Source organism: Cottoperca gobio, chromosome 4, assembly GCF_900634415.1.
Source record: "Cottoperca gobio chromosome 4, fCotGob3.1, whole genome shotgun sequence".
In the NCBI taxonomy this organism is placed as follows: Eukaryota; Metazoa; Chordata; class Actinopteri; order Perciformes; family Bovichtidae; genus Cottoperca; species Cottoperca gobio.
The window spans coordinates 12,230,383-12,249,119 of NC_041358.1; the positions used below are offsets into that span (position 1 = coordinate 12,230,383).

General features: G+C 41.1%; 2 protein-coding genes across 2 annotated transcripts in view; both read right to left on the bottom strand.

The window, feature by feature from the left end:
* syde2 (synapse defective 1, Rho GTPase, homolog 2 (C. elegans)) overlaps positions 1-501 on the bottom strand; it is a 47,999-nt gene extending 47,498 nt beyond the window's left edge. Inside the window, exon 1 of the mRNA XM_029430216.1 lies at positions 214-501. Within this exon, the coding sequence (XP_029286076.1) occupies positions 214-334 (121 nt within the window). The 5' untranslated portion in view covers positions 335-501. The remainder of the gene's footprint in view (positions 1-213) is intronic.
* Positions 502-12,075: 11,574 nt separating this feature from the next.
* Positions 12,076-17,698, bottom strand: c4h1orf52 (chromosome 4 C1orf52 homolog). Its single transcript, XM_029430465.1, has 3 exons — positions 17,245-17,698; positions 15,366-15,576; positions 12,076-13,606 (listed from the first exon to the last, which is right to left on the bottom strand). Exons 1-3 carry the CDS (start codon positions 17,542-17,544, stop codon positions 13,452-13,454), a joined length of 666 nt encoding a protein of 221 aa, XP_029286325.1. The 5' UTR covers positions 17,545-17,698; the 3' UTR covers positions 12,076-13,451.
* Between the last annotated feature and the right edge of the window lie 1,039 nt (positions 17,699-18,737).

Genomic DNA, 18,737 nt, shown 5'->3' on the forward strand with positions numbered 1-18,737 from the left:
TGCCCCCGCTGCTCGGCTCCTGGGGACGTGCGCCGGGCAACTCTGCTGCGCGACTCTCCCGGACTATTAGCACCCCCCCTGTTTGCACCATCGCCCCGTCAACACAATTCTCGTACGTACTCATTCTCTCTGTCGAGCAATCCAGCCTAGTGAGCAAGACTACCGTGCGAGCCTCGTCGGAGTCTCGCTGCGTTTGCAAAACTTTTTCTTTACCTTCTCGGCCCCCATTCGCCGCAGCAGCAGCAGAGCCGTATCCACCGCCGACCGTCGCTCCTTTCTTGGATTTCTTCCCCCGGAGTTTCGCTAGTAAAGTCCTCCGCAGAGGATCAGCCATTCCTTTCCTTTGCCCCCAGTTAATTCCTCCCGGTTTCTTTCAGCACGCTGGCTCCAGAAAGAAAGGGTCGAGTGGGTTCTCCTCGCTCGCCGCGGTCAAAGCTCGCCGGGCGGACGGGCTCCTCTCCATTCTCCGCTGTCACCTCCGCTCTGTCGCCTCACTCACTCCTGGCTCACTCTGCTTAACTGCACCACCTCTCTCTCACTCCCTCTCTCTCTCTCTGCTCCACTCACACACAATTTGCCCTCCCTCTTTTTCTCTCCCTTCCTTTCTCTCTAGCGCCTCACCTCACCTTCTCTTCATGTTTGCAGCCCAGATAGCCAATTTGACATATTTTCCTGGTTTAAAGTTCAGAGACCTTGCAGACAAACTATTCGGAGAAAATTGCATGAAAGCGTCTGAAAAACTTTCGGATGTCCAACAAAATTAAGGAGGATATTGTTATGACTAATAATTCCAAAATAACTTTAGAGTGATACAAATGTCACATTGCAGGAATAGATACATATGTAGCCTAAACATGGTGCATGGTCCACTTAAATTAGGCAAACAAGGAATTTATCAATTCAAATTTTAATAAATGGCTTCATTAATGCTTGATAAATATTTTACTAATACTATGCAAGGATGAATTGACTATTTTCCTGATAAATCTATTATATAGAAAATAGTGAAAGAACTGCCATCACAATGACAACACAACAGTGAATGCTTTTTGTCCAACAACAAGATATATTTAGAGATATTCATTCATAATTACATCAGAAAACAACAAATTATCACAGGAGAGGAACTGAAACAAGGGGATGTTGGCATTTTTGCATGAAACATTACTTTTAATAGATAAAAAGAATAACTTCAGACTAATTTTCTGACTCTATTGCCGTTATTTCTTCATTTAAATAATTAATCTATTCTGCAGTTACAAATGTTGATAAAATCACAAATAAAGGGTCTCAGGTTTATTACTTTCTTATGCCCCAATAAATCGACAGTTACATATGTCAATAAATCATCATTAACATGTAATGAGATTACCTTTATAGTAAATTAAGCCATCAATTATTCACAATATACATTTGTCTCAGTGTGCTTTACACACTGTACAGCATACGACACCCTATGTCCTTAGACCCTCGCATCGCACAAGGAAAAGCTTCCTAAAAGAAACCCCATAATTAAAGGAAAAATGGAAGAAACCTCAGGGAGAGCAACTGAGGAGGGATCCCTCTCCCAGGACGGACAGACGTGCAATAGATGTCGTGTACAGGATAAACAACATAGTACAAATACAACATTTGACAGAAATTATGGAAGAATCCAGGAAAATGTCAAAAAGGCTTCCCGGTGTCCAGTCGGACCAGGGCAGCAGGCGCAGCAGGCGCAGCAGGCGCAGCCGCAGCAGGCGCAGCCGCAGCAGGCGCAGCAGGCGCAGCCACGATTCCTGATCCTGACGTAAACTTTATCAGTGGCAACCTGCCACATGAAAGACACAGAAACTCCAGGGATGATGCCACGGATGATGAGTTAGTAACATACATTTACATAATGCATACAGATAGAGAGGGAGAAGAAGAGAGGGAGGGGAGGAGAGAGGAAGAGAAGGAGGAGAGCAGGGAGGTGTCCCCCGGCAGTCTAAGCCTATAGCAGCATAACTAGGGGCTGATCCAAGGCAAATCTGAGCCAGCCCTAACTATAAGCTTTATCAAAAAGGAAAGTCTTTACCCTGCTCTTAAATGTGCCTCCCGAACACAAACTGGTAGCTGGTTCCACTGGAGAGGAGCTTGATAGCTGAAGGCTCTGGCTCCCATTGTGCTCTTAGAGATTCTAGGAACTACAAGTAACTCTGCATTCTGGGAACGCAATGCTCTAGTTGGTTTATAAGGTACTATGAGATCTTTAAGATATGCTGGAGCCTGACCATTAATTGCTTTGAAAGTCAGGAGAATGATTTTGAATTCTATTCTGTATTTTACTGTAGTACAAAGAACACTGAGACAGACAGGGATATATACACAGACACTAAATGAGGGAACGAGACACAGCTGGGAGAGACAGGCAAACACACAAGAGGAAACTAATCAGGGGCAAACATGGCTCAGTAGGCCGGCGGAAAGGCCGAGCTGGAGGCAGGCAGAGAGGCCGGGCTGGAAGCCGACGGAGTAGTCGCTCGGGAGGCCGGGCTGGAGTCCGGGCTGGAGTCCGACGGAGTAGTCGCTCGGGAGGCCAGGCTGGAGTCCGGGCTGGAGTACGACGGAGTAGTCGCTCGGGAGGCCATCCGACGGAGTAGTCGCTCGGGAGGCCGGGCTGGAGGCCGACGGAGTAGTCGCTCGGGAGGCCGGGCTGGAGGCCGACGGGGTAGTCGCTTGGGAAGCCGGGTTGGAGGACGACAGAGCCTCTCGGGAGGCCGGGCTGGAGGCCGGAACTGGGGGCCGGTCTGGGGGCCGGAGGAGCCGCTCAAGAGACCGGCCAGTGTCACTGGGGTCTCAACAGTCGGGGGGAACACGGGGATCTCGAGCATCAAGGGGAACACCTGGGTCCCGAGAGATGATGGGAGCACAGGAACTGGGGTCTCGAGGGGCGAAGGAATCGAATGGACTGGGGTCTCGAGGGACTGGGGCCTCGAGGGGCAGCTGGGGAACAGCAGATGTCTGCAGTGGTCCGGCAGCGGGAACTGAAGTCTGCGGAGGTCCGGCAGCGGGAACTGAAGTCTGCGGAGGTCCGGGAGCGGGAACTGGAGGCTGTCGCGGCCCGGCAGCAGAAACAGGGGGCTGTCATGTTCCGGCAGTAGGAACAGGAGGCTGTCGCGGCCCGGCAGCAGAAACAGGGGGCTTTTGCGGCCCAACAGCGGAAACAGGGGGCTGTCGTGGCCCGGCAGCAGAAACAGGAGGCTGTCGCCATTCTGTCCATTCCGGAATGTCCGCGTTCCAGAATGTTCGGGGGTTCCGTAATGTCCGCGTTACGCGTACCGGAATGTTCGGGGATTCCGGAAAGTCCGCGTTATGGAATGTTCGGGTATTCCAGAATGTTACGGGGGTTCCGGAATGTCTGTGTTACGCGTTCCGGAACGCGCATTATGGAACGCGTAACGTGGACATTCCGGACCATTCCGGACATTGATTATTTTCCTGATAAATCTATTATTCATTTGGTCTATATCTATGAAACATGACTTAATAGATAAAAAGAATAACTTCCGACATTCCATAACGCGGACTTTCCGGAACCCCCGAACATTCTGGAACGCGGATATTCCGGAAGCCCCTGAACATTCCGGAAAGCGTAACGCGGACATTACGGAACCCCCGAACATTACGGAACCCCCGAACATTCTGGAATGCGTAACATGAACATTCCGGAACCCCCAAACATTCTCTATTATTCATTTAGTATATATAGGTATGAAACATGACTTACTTTTTCAGACTAATTTTCTGACTAATCTCTATTGCCGTTGTTTCTTCATTTAAATCATTCATCTATTCTGCAGTTACAAATGTTGATAAAATCACAAATAAAGGGTCGCAGGTGGAATCCACGAACATTCCGGAACGTGTAACGCGGACATTCCGGAACCTCCAAACATTCCGGAATGCGGCCATTCTGGAACCCGGGGACATTCTGGAACCCGCGGACATTCTGGAACGCGTAACACAGATATTCTGGAACCCCAGAATCATTCCAGAACACGTAACGCGGACATTCCCTAAATTATACTTAAGAACAACACAGTAGTAATTGTACCTATATACATTCTGCCAGTGTATTTCATATATTTCATTCAACATTTTATATAAAAGTTTGAGTCCAGATATTATCTAATCTCATACCCGGGACACCGTAAATTTAGGTCTGGGCGATGGTATGTGAAATGCAGCTCTAGCCTCTGTTGAAATTCAACACATATTTGTCCCCGAAATGTGAATTAAATTCAGCTGGAGAGCAGTGAGCCAGGACTTTAAATTACCACCTTCACTGGTAGCTGTGAAGGCATTCCAGCAAACAGCAGGGAAAACAACTCTTGTCTCAGGGGAAAAATGTGACTCGACCCTCTGCAGAAAAAGAGAGAGAAACAATAAGGAGGAGGATGGTGATAACCTAGCAGCTCTGAATCATCTCTTACCTTTTACAAATGAGCAGTATGTGAGGAGGAATTTATCTTTTCATAGTTTCATCTTCATTATTACACACCCACAAAGGCTATTTTTCATCCTGCAACGCCAACCTAAAAGCACGGCCTAGCCCATGATGGATCACTGCCGATTATCGGACTGACACTTTTATCTGAAGTGCATCTTGAGTAATCCTCTCCTCTTTGACCTTGCATCTAACCCCTATCCCTGCTCGCAGGCCCAATCCGAGACTTTAAGAGTGTCCGAGACAGCAGAGAAAGGAATGAAACATACTTCACTTGAACCTTAAGCCATTTGTTTGTTGTTGCTTCTACTTGGAATGTACCAGAGGATGAGCTGCTGAAAAGATGCAGTGGGTGTAAGAGTGCACACGCGCTCTCTGCCTCTCTTTAAGGCACACATACTTACATTCAAATTCCTGCGTACACATTCCCTCTCCCTCTGACTGACTGAATCTGACTCTATTTTAAAGCTCCTGGCATAACTGTTCTATAAGGTACTATGTCTACCCATGATTGAGGGCATTTATTGTCAGAGCCATTCATCGACAGGGCCCCACATTCACCCTCCTTCTCCACCCCACCGCCACCACTACCCTCAGTAAAACATGATAAGCATCTGTTATTGCTCTGCAGGAGCCGTGTAGGCTCTGACGCCTCAGCCTGCCTCCTCATCTGACTGACTAGACCCTGTCTGGGCAGTTATTTACAGGTCAAAACCTGCAGGCTGCACAGTGTGTGTTTGTGTGAGAAAGAGAGAAAAAGGCAGAGCAAGGGGAAGGGGGGGGGGGGGGGGGGTGAGAGAAAAAAGGTTATATGCATCAGGAAGGACACAAACAGGAGTTTTGCAATTATTCAACACATTACACTGCAGGGTATGAGCGATATCTTTTTGACAAATAACGTCTATCTAATTTTCATGTTGGAAATGTCTTGCATTCCTAAAAATGTGATCTTGCTGCGCAATACCTTGTAGCACCTGAGGTTGCACATGCATGCAGTGATGGCTTGTTGATGTATGGCAAGAGAAAAACTTTTGTAAGAGGTGGTGGTATTTAACCAAGCACATTTAACAAAGTGCTGTATTTGTGTACAGATGTTGAGGTAATCATTTGGTCTGTGCAATGTCAGAAAATCCAATTTATATATTCAATTAGCTTGTTTTGCTTGACCAGCAGTTTAGAACCCAAACTTCTTCAATGAAATAACATAGAAGATTATTAACACTGTATCAATAAGCCATGAATCAATACCACATATGCTATCCTGCTGCTGCAAGGATGCACTAATACTCCAAATGTGTATTAATCTGCAGCTGAAAATAGTCCACAGCATATGCACTATTTCCTCGTGTTTAAATAAGGTTTACTAATAACTACAGTGCTTTAGGATACTATTTAGGCTTTTTTCAAACATTCAACTGTTAAAGATGTAGGTCTTCGGTAGGAACCAATAGGCTTTGCAGCTGTGCCGGTTTATCCAAAGCAAAGTTTGCCGATAGTAAATCTGTACATTGATTGCATGACTTGTAATTGTTTTGTTTTTTATTATGGATATTTTACTTGGGTAAAGGTTGTTAATACGTTGTTCACTACTGCTTATTATTCTTTGTTTTACTATGCTTTCCTCACATCTTGTGTCAGTGTCAGCTCAGTACAGTAACATGGGGATGAATGACATAAAATACACATGTAATGACTTAACCAATGCAAAATAAGCACTTGTCAAGAGACTCTGCATGCTGATTCAACAGTGCAGAAGAAAATGAGGAAGTTTGTCTCCCTTTTCTTTTTTTCCTCCACCAGTCACTTGTGCCCTTTGTGAAGGCAGTGGCAGAACATCTGCTTAGCTGGCCCCTTTTCAGATGGCCGGGCTGACGATTGTACGAGGAAGAAAACTGTGTGTGTGTGTGTGACAGTGAGAGAGAGAAAGAAAAGTAGTTTGTAGGTGCACGTTTGTTGGTGCACGTGAGTGTGTGTTGGGGCTTTGCAGCTGTTGGGGCTCTCCTCCTGATGGCTGCCCATTGTTCCCTCTCTCTCTGTCCCCGCCGATTTATGGGCCTTCCCCTTTACTCAATGCACACCGCAACTAAATTTATGTCCTTGGACACAAGCCTTTCTCAGGGCATAAATCAGGCAGGATAGCGTTGCCAGGGGCCTGCAACTTTATGTTCCAGAGAGAACATTATTGTCATTGCTATTCACACATATTTGACAATTGAAAAAAAAAAACATCTTAAAGAGCTCTTATTGTTCCCCACTGCATCTATAGCCACACCAGTGTCTTCAAAAAGTTTTAATAGCTACATTTTGTGCTCAATGAAAATCTTTCAATTTGACTGATTTCCACAAAACAAGGAGTCATTTTTCCCCAGGCTATCCTTGTCATGGTGGAAAGGTTATTCAGATAGTTATTGGACATCAAAACTATTTAATGACAGGGTCCAGGTTAAATTAATCATTCTATGTACAAACAATAGTGTAATAAATTATTAATATGTAAACAAACTAAATTCATTGCAGTGTTTTACTGTATCTGTGTGATCAGGGTACGGACAACCATTATAACTTCCACATAATATCCAAACTATAATAAAATATATCAGAGACCTGATTGGAGTCAACATAATAATTTAGTGTTTGAGTTGGTACGAGCAAACATCAGATCTTCTTGTCCGGAACCCAGATTATCTCTTATCTCCTTAGATATTAACCTAAATATTCTGTTTGTTCATGTTGGCTGGAACATCTGTGAGTGTTGACTAAAGAGGCATTGCAAAAATAAATACCAAATAAGGCATCTTTAGCTCTAAGTGTTCTTTGGAAGCACACACAGTGACTCATGGAGGCTAAGTTGAGCAATCTCAAGTCAGGAAAATAATATTTCATCCATCCTGATGATGTTGAAACTCAGCAGTCACTTTACGTTTATTTTTTGTTGCAAGTAAGAATCTACAACTTAAACTGCTTTTAACTCAAGCTGCAAATAGAACAAATTTAATACAAGCACTCATAAACATTTTAAGATCAATGATACCAGGATGTAATCTCACTAGCCATTGTGATCAGGATCATTGCACTCACCTGCACTGTTATCATACTTACGGACATGTTATTTACACTATTCTTATCTGCACATGCTATACCTTTTATACTGTTCAATGTTGTTACTATACATATATGGTCATACCATTACTGTTTGCACATACAACCTGCATTTGCACTATGTTACATATTTATAGTAGTTTATAGCACCATTCACTTTCTGTATTTAATATAGCACATTTTTGCACTCCTGGTTGGATACTAACTGCATTTCATGGGCTTGAATCTGTACTCTGCACAATGACAATAAAGTTGAATCTAATCTAAAATAAATAAATAAGATAAATATAATGGAATTGGGCTGCAACTAAGCATTGCTTTCATTACTGATTATCTGTAATATATTTTCTTTTTAGAAACTTTATCTTCATTGCTTTTAGTAGAACATTATGACTTCAAAATAAATAGAATGAAATAACAGAGAGTACCATAAATGTATACATAATAAGGGTGGATTTATGGGTTACATTCCAAATGTTCACAGGGGAAACAAATATAAATATCCTTAATAAATATTACTTTTTACAATATTTATTATTATTAGTGTATTGTTATTATATATGTATTTTCTTGATTAAATATTTAAACTATTAATTAATCAGAAAACTGTAAGAAAAAAAGGTATATTACAATAGCTAGACCAAGGTAAATTGCAAGCACAAATATGTTCATTTTACTGCAAAAAAGAAAAAAAAGAAAAGCAGCAAATCCTCACATTAGAGAAGCTGTAACCAGCTAATGTTTGGCAAGTTTGTGCTTAAAGATTAATCATGAATGGATTCTGATTGGTCAGAAATACATTCAAACACAAATAGTCGTGTTACATCTGTATAGTGTACATCTCCACTGTTCTGTGTCACCAAACTTACGCGTCGAGATAACAAAATTCAGGCAGACAGACAGACAGACAGACAGACAGAGAAGACAGACAGACAGACAGACAGAGAAGACAGACAGACAGACAGACAGACAGGTGTTTGTGTCTGTTCCATATCCTTATCAGCAGACAACCTCTGACATGTATATCATGACAGAGGTCAGACTGCTTGTGTCTTGCTACTGTTCTCTATTATCTCTGAGCTGCCAAAGAACGTTCCTTTCTCTGAGTGTATTCATCATGAGCTCAGGCTTCAAATGTTCAGCTTTACATGTATATGTTCATGTCCATACTGTCTGTGTGAAAACTAAATCACTGTGTTGCTATTATCTATGCTGTTAACTTTGTTTCAAGGTAGCACTCAATATCTTCCAAACATCATTTTTGTGGTAATACCTCTTAAAAGTATTACGATTATATAACAGCTCCTTAAAGTTTCCACTGGTGCAGGCAAGCTGACAAATATGACAAATAATCTATCATTTGCCAAAAAAACAACACTTTGAGGTCATTTTTTAATAGAGATAAATCTATGTACAGTACATGAGCAAAACCAATGTGAGTAAAAGTGAGTTTCTTCAGATTTGTTTCTCCAATCCTAAATTTGTGATATGTGACAGATGTTTGGTAGGTGGGTGGTATTAGAGGAATCAGCTGCAATCAGTAGCCAGCACCACAATGTTACTGTAAATTATAGTATTAAGTTACTGTCTCATCATCATTTGGAACATTTTACTACACGTTCAACATGAGACCAAGAGAGAAGAACCTGTGGTTAGAAGGATCTGTTTGTATCCAGCTCCACAGAGGTTTTCCTTTCTGCTGAACATCTGTTTCACACAATCGGCATGACTGCTGGTGTGAAAAGCAACTGTTTGCCTCTAGAAAACATCCAAGGATGAGTGAAGGCTTTAGGGAAGTCAACAGGTCAGTGAGTGTGTTAATGTGAAACCAACTTCCTGGTGTAGAGTATGCAACAAAACAAATTCATAAATTCGGATTTTAGCAACACGCTAGCACCGTGGCTTTATGGATTTCAATGCCCGTCTGTCGGTCGGCATCTTTGATCCAGATTTAAATATCTTAACAACCATTTGATGGATGTCTATGAATTTCTTTTAGACATGTATGGTTCCAAGATGATGAATCACTGACTTTGGTAGTGGTCTAGTGCCACCATGAGACATTGACGGTTTTGAATTAAATATCTGGAAAACTACATGTGAAATTTGCTACAGATATGTAAAGATCCCTACAGGATCAATTCTACTGACTTTGATGATTACCTGACTTTTCACCATCATCAAGTCATATCATTTTTCCCAATATTGACATTCCCATCAGCCGCAGCTGCACTTTGTGCATGCCCATTAGCAAATGTTAGCATGCTAACATGCTAATTTAAGATGAGGAAGCTGGTAATTATTAGTGATGTGTCCTTTCGTGTCGAGGCTTTGAAGCGTGTGTCGAGTAATCGCGGAAGATTTTTGTGAAGCACGTATCGAGGCTTGTGTTGATGACCTATGTGATGACGTTAGAAGCCTCGCGAACCTGCCGTACCACGTGACTGATCCAGGAACAGGTTCGCGGGTTTGGCGTGCGATTCGAAATATAAGGGGGAGCGAAACGCAATTGAGCCCCCTCATAATCAACACTTTATATAACCGTGAATGTGTGGGTTGTTGTTGTTGTTGTAGTATGCATTGTTGCTGTTGAGTTGTTGGTATTGCGTTTGTATTGGATCATTATGGAGCCAGACAACTAGCGAATCACTTGTTATGCACGCCAGCATCATCTTCCTTGTGAGCAAGTAAAGATACCAAATCTAAATCTGTTGAAAGAATAATGTACATCTAACATTTACATTACACATCCCTGGTGGCGTAGCTCGTAGAGCAGGTGACCCACATTCAAATGTTTGCTGCAGCGGCCCGGGGTTTGAAACAGACCTGCTGCTATTTGCTGCATGTCATTCCCCTTCTCTCTGTCCAATCTTAACCTGCACTATCATTTAAGGCGTAACAAAGCCCACATTTTTTTCCAGGCACTCTCTTCTCAATAGCACGTAAGAACATCAATCTTTATTTTTAAATAGAACATTATATTCAGTCTTATATGTGTGCGTCAAAGAATCTTCAGGGCAAAGATACTTTAAATCCACTGCAGCCTTGCACTTCGCCGGTTTTACATTTATTGTCCGCTTGATGGCGCAGCAGAGCAAATGAAGCACCATGAAGCTTCGGCCCATGAGCGAACCAATTGGATGGAAAGCTTCAATGCTTCATGAAGCTTCATCTCGCCATCACTAGTGATTATCACTTGCTCCTCGTGGGCATGTTAGCACTGTTACTGTGAGAATGTAGCTCAAAGCATCACTGTGTCTTTGAGTACAGTCTGACAAAGCTGTAGAGTTGTGTTACCGATTTCTTTTTAAGAAAAACAGGAGAAAAGTATTCTTCCTGTATGGGCTGTGGGTCCCCTGCAGCACCAGCAGCCAGAACTTAATTTACATACAAGCTGCAACATTGTGCTGACTGTGTGAATATGTCGTAATTCAGATAGTAGCAGCTGTAGCCAGCCAGTTCAGTAAAAGTCCCTGAATGCTCAATGGCCATCATGAGGTCTTGACCTTCCAGTAAATATGTCACGGTGATAAACGGTTAGTGTGACTGACACTTTTCATAGCTCTGGCTGGACCAGGAAACACTCCTGAGTTATTGGAAATCTCTCGCAATTTAGTTAAGTCACAATTGTTCAAATCCTTTAGATGAACACAGAATGTTAACCTTATATTTTTACTTAGACATTGAGAATTTTGCTGAAGTGAAATTTATCAGAGCTTTTAAAGACTTCAGTGACTGAAGCTCTGATTGCACCGAGGGTAACATGAGACCAAGATGTTCTTTTATTCAATGAAGATAAGGTCAGCCATGTGTGACATCCAGTGGGAGCAAAAAAAATCCTTTCCTCTGGTAACATGATCTCAATAATAAAAAGCGGCTAAAGTCCAGGAATGCTGTAGATATCATATCAAAGAGAGTAACAATTCAAAACCACAAAAACAACTAAGCTGGAATTTATGTTTTCTACGATTCTAAGAATAGAGAATTGCAAAACATCTATTTTCTGGGAAATTTCCAACCACAAGACTGACAGCTAGATTCTTAAACACTGATAGATGTGACCTCGCTGGTCATTGCTCACAGTCAGTACCCAGAGAGGAGATATTTGTTCGTAAATATGGCTGATAAAATCAGTCTGCTGCTGCTGTTGTGCAGGACCAGGTACGCATTTCAGGCAAGGCCAGGCACATACCTGGAGGCTGGAATCTTATCAGAAGCATATTTACCATTATTTCATGTCAAGCCACAATGACAGATAGGCCTGGAATTCCTCTGATCACTAAACTGTTGCAAAGTGGAAACTTTTTTTTATTCTCAATGCTTGGAAAACCATTATATTAGCTCCAATGGTCACAGAAATTCAAAGAATGGATTTGGGAATCTATTACCTGGATTCTAACAAATGAGGATTTAGGTAAAGTAAATGTGATGGACAGTGAATTTTCTGTAGCCATTTCTGAACTTGCGTCTTCTTTAACTCAATTCAAATGACTGACAGAACAGCATTCTCCAGTAAAATACTTTTATTGCCTAAGTGGTTTATGATGAACAGTACAAACTATAAAAGTATCCTTATACAACCGTTTACACAGAATTAGCAATTTGCTGGCAGAAACAAAAGGTCTATAAAACAGTACAATGTTCCAAACATTTCCTGATACTAAACATGCAAGAACTTTTATTTCACACAGACATAAAGTGTTGTGTAATACAAGGTACACGAGACTGAATAAACAGTCTGTATGCACCAAGTATCTCAAGATAAGTGAGATGAGACTAACTTCCATATCAAAGATCAGAACTCCCCTCCTGACTAACAGTATTAACAGACCCTGGTTGAAATTTGGTTGCCCAACGCTCACACAGTCAAAGTGCAGCAGACTTCACTACAAACATGAAGGGAGAGTTTTCTAGTGTAGCTCAAGGGCGACATCTAGTGCCCATAAGCAGGAAGAACAAGTAACATTTTGAAATGTAATAACAGATTTACAGCCATTTTAAAATCACATTTTTAAAAGGAAAGTCACCATATTAACACAACACAAACACATATTTCGTATGTCAGCGGTGATTAGATATTTTGTATAATACAAGACAAACATAGACCAAGTAAACCACCACAGCTGGACGTCACTGCTATTTTAGCTTATTTAATTCAAGCAAACAAGAGGCAAAGCCAACTAACTGCATTTATGTTCCTTTATGTTCAATGTGTCACAGCAGGCTAAACCCTCGTTTAAGTTAATATCATTTGTTTTAGTTTCGGCCTTCATTGGTTATAACATTTTATTCACCAACTTCTTTGCAAAGACCCAGGGACACAGCGACACTCAAATAAGAGCAAGCAGGCAGGTTTAAACAAGTCTCATTTCACCTTGTTGTCTAGACTACATGTTCGGAAGTAAAGCAAAGGTGATGCCAAACTGAGATCAAACCCGTCTAATCACTTGTTTGGTAATGCCCAGTACACGTTGTAAAGCTGTGTTTTGTGATATCCCTCATCCCCGTGTCCTTGGAAGAGAGCTGGAGGGTAAAAACTAAGAGGGGTGATGACCAAAACTATGAGAACACAAGCTAGACCAGAAAACACCTGAATTTCTCTTTAATTTAGGAAAATAGTCCCAAGAGATTTACCAGAATCTCAGTTTAAAAAGTTCTACAGTGGGACTGTTATATACTATACTTTTTGGTGTGCCGACAGTCCTTTGAAAACAAAACAAATATTATAATATTGCAAATGATCAACATATTAGGTAAAACGCCTGTTTATGTTTACAGCATACCGCCTACTTGACCACTGTGCTAATATTTTTGAGCGTTGTCGGCTGACATAAAATGTTTAAATTAGAAACAGATTCCTTGTTGCAGGAGAGTTTAGGCCTCAATCATCATTTTGCCTGAGGATCCTTTTCTCCTCCTCTACGAAGTTCTTGTCAGAAGTCGCTTGTCCCATGTCCCTCTTCCTCTTCTCCTTTTGCTTGAAGGTCTCCACTCGACGTTTCTTGGAAGACAGGTCTTGCTTCTCTGATTCCTCATCTGAGGAGTGGTGGTGGTTGGTTTTGGGATTTTGGGGAGGTGGGGGGGGGGTGGGGGGTGAGATGGATGGAGAGCGGAAAATAATGATTTTTGAATTACTCAACAGCACGCTATTCAAACATATTAATAGTCTCTATTTCCCTGTAGGTGCAAAGCGAAGAAAATGCAAGTCTTTTTTTTCCAAAAATAAGAAGTCAAAAATGTTTTGGCTTCCAAACATTATTTCCTCGCATGGACTTTTTTTTTTAGGCTTCAGTTGACAAAGAGCGCATACACAGACCTCTTAAACGTATTCTCGTAGTAAGTTGGGTTTTGCTTGACATACATCGTTCTTGCAATATTTCTTAAGATTGGGACATATTCTGTACTGCGGGGGGGGGTGAAACGATACATCAATATAGATCACTGTATCAGTTTAATGATCAACAAACAAATATCATCGATACAAAGTGAAAACATCGACACATATCGTCATCTTTTAGATACTTTATTTTTAAACTAGTCAGCATTTCCATCCAAGCGCACCTCTGTGCTAAACATTCAAACAGTGCTTAAACATGAGAACTGTGGAACTTTATACTGAACAACAGGAGGTCTACTTTTATTCCTTTCATTAGAAATAACTGATAATCATTTAAATGTCTGGAGGAGCATAGTAATAAAATTGTCAAATCATATTTTAGTTGCTTTTTGTGAGTTGATATAAATGTAACTGATTGTGTTAAATTGACATACGATATTGTCTCATCATCAACACATATCGTATTGTTTTCCAAAGAAACAATATAATGTCTTATCATGGTGAAACTTGTGATTTTACACCCCTAGTGTGGACCGCTCACTGAGCATTAACCATGATGGAGTACAAGCCTGTTTAAATTAGTACACTATCTGTTACTGTTACTGTTATCACAGTTACTCTACAACTACGGCAAGTACTCTAAACCTGCTCAACAACACCAGAGTAAGCTGGTAAAGCGTAAATACTGATAAATACGGCAGAGTCAAAAAACTGGTGCCTTATTAGTAAAGAGAGTGCGGCCTATGGCTGCGATCATTTCATCATTAATCAAGAGAGTAAAGGCCCTGTCACACATATCCGTATGACAGAAACGTATGCCGGCGCATACGGAATATCGCCAATACGTTTATATAAACTAAGGGTAAGTTGTGATCGTTCGACGGACGCAGACGATACGCTGAACATGCCAGACATACGGCCCTGTCACACAGTTCCGTATGGCAGAAACGTCTGCCGGCGTATATGAAAAGTAGCTCAAAATGTGTCAGAGTCATTTACATATTCCGTATTCACGTATGTCTAACGTAACTTATGTGTAACGTCTGCATATCTTATGAAGCACACGTCGGGTACGTCCGGTCATTTTGAACATGCTCAAAACATCAGCGTTCAACAACGCACCCCAGCGTAACACAGTGAGCTCTTAACGAATACTACTTATACCTTACCTTATATCTACGTACACCAGCGTGTTGCCCATATTTTGTATACGCCATATATTTGTATACGTTATTGATTCGTTGGGCATTCGTCTGATACATTTTGTATAAGTAAGTGATGCGCTATCAATAGGTTAGACATGCGTATCTGTATATCTTCACTTTTCAGATCCGATGAAAAGTTGGACGTATTTGGACTTTAGGAATTTTCATATACGCCAGCATACGTTCCTGTCATACGGATATGTGTGACAGGGGCTTAAAACAGGCCCCACTGTCATTGCATTGCAGGACTAACCTGATTCAGAGGGTTCCTCGTCTCCTGGTAAGAACCGGGCGTTGCCAGTGAAGGGCTGCGGTGCATCTTCTCCATTATCCTCGTACACATTGGACCACTTTATAGCCATATCCATGCCTGGGGGAGGTCCCTTCTTCTTCTCTGGCTCTGAAGTGTAGCTCTCAGGAGGGGGTACAGCGTTTGTCTTCCATGGCTTAAACTCTCTGGCAGGCTTAAAAAAAACAGAAAAGAAGGAAAACTGGTTTAGTGAAAGTAACAAAAGGAAAGGTTAAGAAACGTATATCCAGTGGGAAGTATATAAACTACACACCTAAAGCTTCTCATAAATGAGCTGTAACCTCCTCCAGGAAACATGCAGCATTACTTAGTTCAGAGAAATGCTTCAACTCCTTCCTCTACATTAAGAGTTGTAAAATATTGATAATAACACAGAGCCTGTAATAAGTACCACACATTAGTCACAGCTACTCTGCCTGCAAGATGGCAACAATGTGCTGACTGTGCGAGTCTGCCAAACACTGCGAAAACAATTTAGTTGATTAACAGTTGGCCAATCGACGTTAAATCCACAACAATTATGTCAAATAAAACAGTAAATGGACTGCATTTATATTGCACCTTTCTACATTACCGGTCATTCCCCCGTTCACACAAACATTCATGAACTGTTGGTGACGAAGCTGCCATGCAAGGCCCATAGGGAGGAATTTGGGGTTCAGTGTCTTGCTCAAGGACACTACCTCATGCAGGCAGGAGGAGCTGGGGAGCGAAGAATAAAAAAAGACCCGCTGTACCTCCTGAGCCACAGCCACCCATAATTATAATAATCAATTGATTGCTCATATCCCTCATCAAGGTAAAAGGCTAGAGTCGCTGGTTTTAGCTTGTCGGATGTGAAGATTTGCTGCTTTTCTCCATTGCATGTTTTTGTAAATTATGCAGGATGGCCACCGCTCCACCCAGCTTTATCTTTGCTAAGGTGCTGGAAGCCTCAATGAGTCCAAACTGATGGAAAACATATCCACACAATTACATGCATGCAGTGTTTGACTAAAGAGTGTGCACAGATGTGTTGGATACTCCCAATGATTACAATGGGATTGGTTATTTTTACCTGCCTGTCCATTGTTGAATCATGCATGCTCAGATGAAAGTCTGTTAGACCGAAAGCTCAAATTAAACTTAAAAACGGCATCGATCTAAGTGTGCAGATATCTCTTCTATAATGTTTTTGTAAATTGAATATCTTTGGGTTTAAGGCCTAGGAAATTGGAAGATGGCAATATGGGAAGCTGTTGGAAAGAATAAAGAATAAGAATTGATAAGAACAATTGTTGAAAAGGAAAAGATGTGCCCTAGTGTGGTAGTGTTGCTGTTGACTTTACTGGGTCACCTTACATGGAAGTTATTGAACATGTTTATATGATTGTAGAACAAATGAATAACACAAACATAATTAAAATATGTGTGCTACATGAGACCAATTATAATTTCCTATAACATGTATGCATGTCAGCATGAAGGTATTGTATTTCATAGTAATATATTGATGGTCCCTAAGTCAGTTCAGAGCGAGGTGAGCTAACCGTCCTGCTGCCAACACCAGGTGAAACTGAAGAAGAAGAAGAAGAAGAAGAAGAAGAAGAAGAAGAAGAAGAAGAAGACGCTGGATGACAAATATCCAACTTAAAACTAACCAGTGGTAATTACTACGATGCTTAACGTTACATGGTTACAAGCGTAAATAAATATACTTCAAATATCATCAGCTCTGCGTGAAATGAGTTAATATATATACATTAATCAACTGAGCTGTAACATTAACATGGCAAACTCAACTATCTACAACGTTATATCGCTATCTACATTGTATTTGTACCTCTTCGGGAGCTTTGACCGTGAGACTCTCCCAGTCTATCTCCTTGTTCAGCGGGTTGTAGAGAAAGGCAGGCTTGGACACGGAGCCGAACAGCTCGTCAGGTTTAGGTAACGGGGCTCCACCGGCGGCTCGTTTGGTCCCTTGTTGGGAGGACTGAGCTCCGCTCCCCCGAGCGTCAGTCCCCGGCTTCTTCTTCCGACTTTCCCCCTCCTCGTCGGAGTCGCTGCCATCGCTGCTGTCGCTTAAATCGTCGTAGCTCGAAAAGAAACCTAAAGAGCCTGACTTCTTTTCTTCTGTCATTTTGCAGGGGTTACTTGTTTTCTAATGATCAACAACCTGTTAAAGTAAAAATTATTAAAAGATGAGTATAAAGCTATTTGTTGGATTCGTACCTGTGAGCTCTACTCCATTTTGAATCAGCCTCCAAAAGAGTCGTAATGTTTTTAACTAGTGTCGTGACGACTGTCGCAAAGCTGTTTCATTAAAGGAGCAGGCCGACTAAAAACAAAAAAAGAACATTGTAGCCCCGGACTTCATGTCATTTGTTCAACATGCAAATTGACTTTTTTTTGCAGAATAAATCATTATTTATCTTCCTGTAGTAATTTATATTTTAAAGTGTTTTCTATTCTGCAAAAAGCTACTTGGTCTTTTCCTTTTGACCTATTTTTCATATTCTCTGTTGTAAAAATGTTTCTATTTTATGTTATGTGTCTTGACTCTTTACTCCGTTTATGATTATGCACCAAATCACCAAGACAAATTCATTGCATGTGCAAACCTACATAGCAATATAAATGTTTCTGATATTGATTCTGCTCATTGTCAAATAGCATGATTTAGGCTACATAGAAATATTCAAGTTGCACTAATCTCAAAATTAAAATTAGTTAAGTTTTCATGGTTTTGAACCGTTGCATTTCCAGTATTGTATTCTTGTTCTTGTCTGGGGGCAGATTGGGGTAAGGATGATGATATTTTAGCCTGGAATCTCTGTCTGACTCATTTACTGTTGGATGTTTTTTTTTATAGAGGCACAACACATGTATGTTGATTAATTACTAAAGTTATTTACTGCAGATATTTATCTAGTCACAGGCGATTTATGATCTCTCTCTACTGTTACTTCTCAACTGTGAGCATGTGAGATATACGGTCAGACCAGTGGGCAGTTAAACACACACATTGAAAACAGATTTTAAACAGTCCATACACCCTTTTATATTTTCAACTTAACTGTCTTAATATCTTAAAATCTCAATGATGATAAATGGCCAACAATATCTGACAGTATGTTGAAAATAACCAATATATAGAACAAAAACAGTGAATACCAATAAAGCGTTAGAGCAGCTACAATTATAATTGTATTCATGCTTATCTTATTTGCAAAAAAAAAATTTTAAATCATGAATTCATATTCTGAGAAAAATAAACATTTTCACATGCTTTACATTATAGCCTATACTATGTACCACAGTCATGTGAGTATG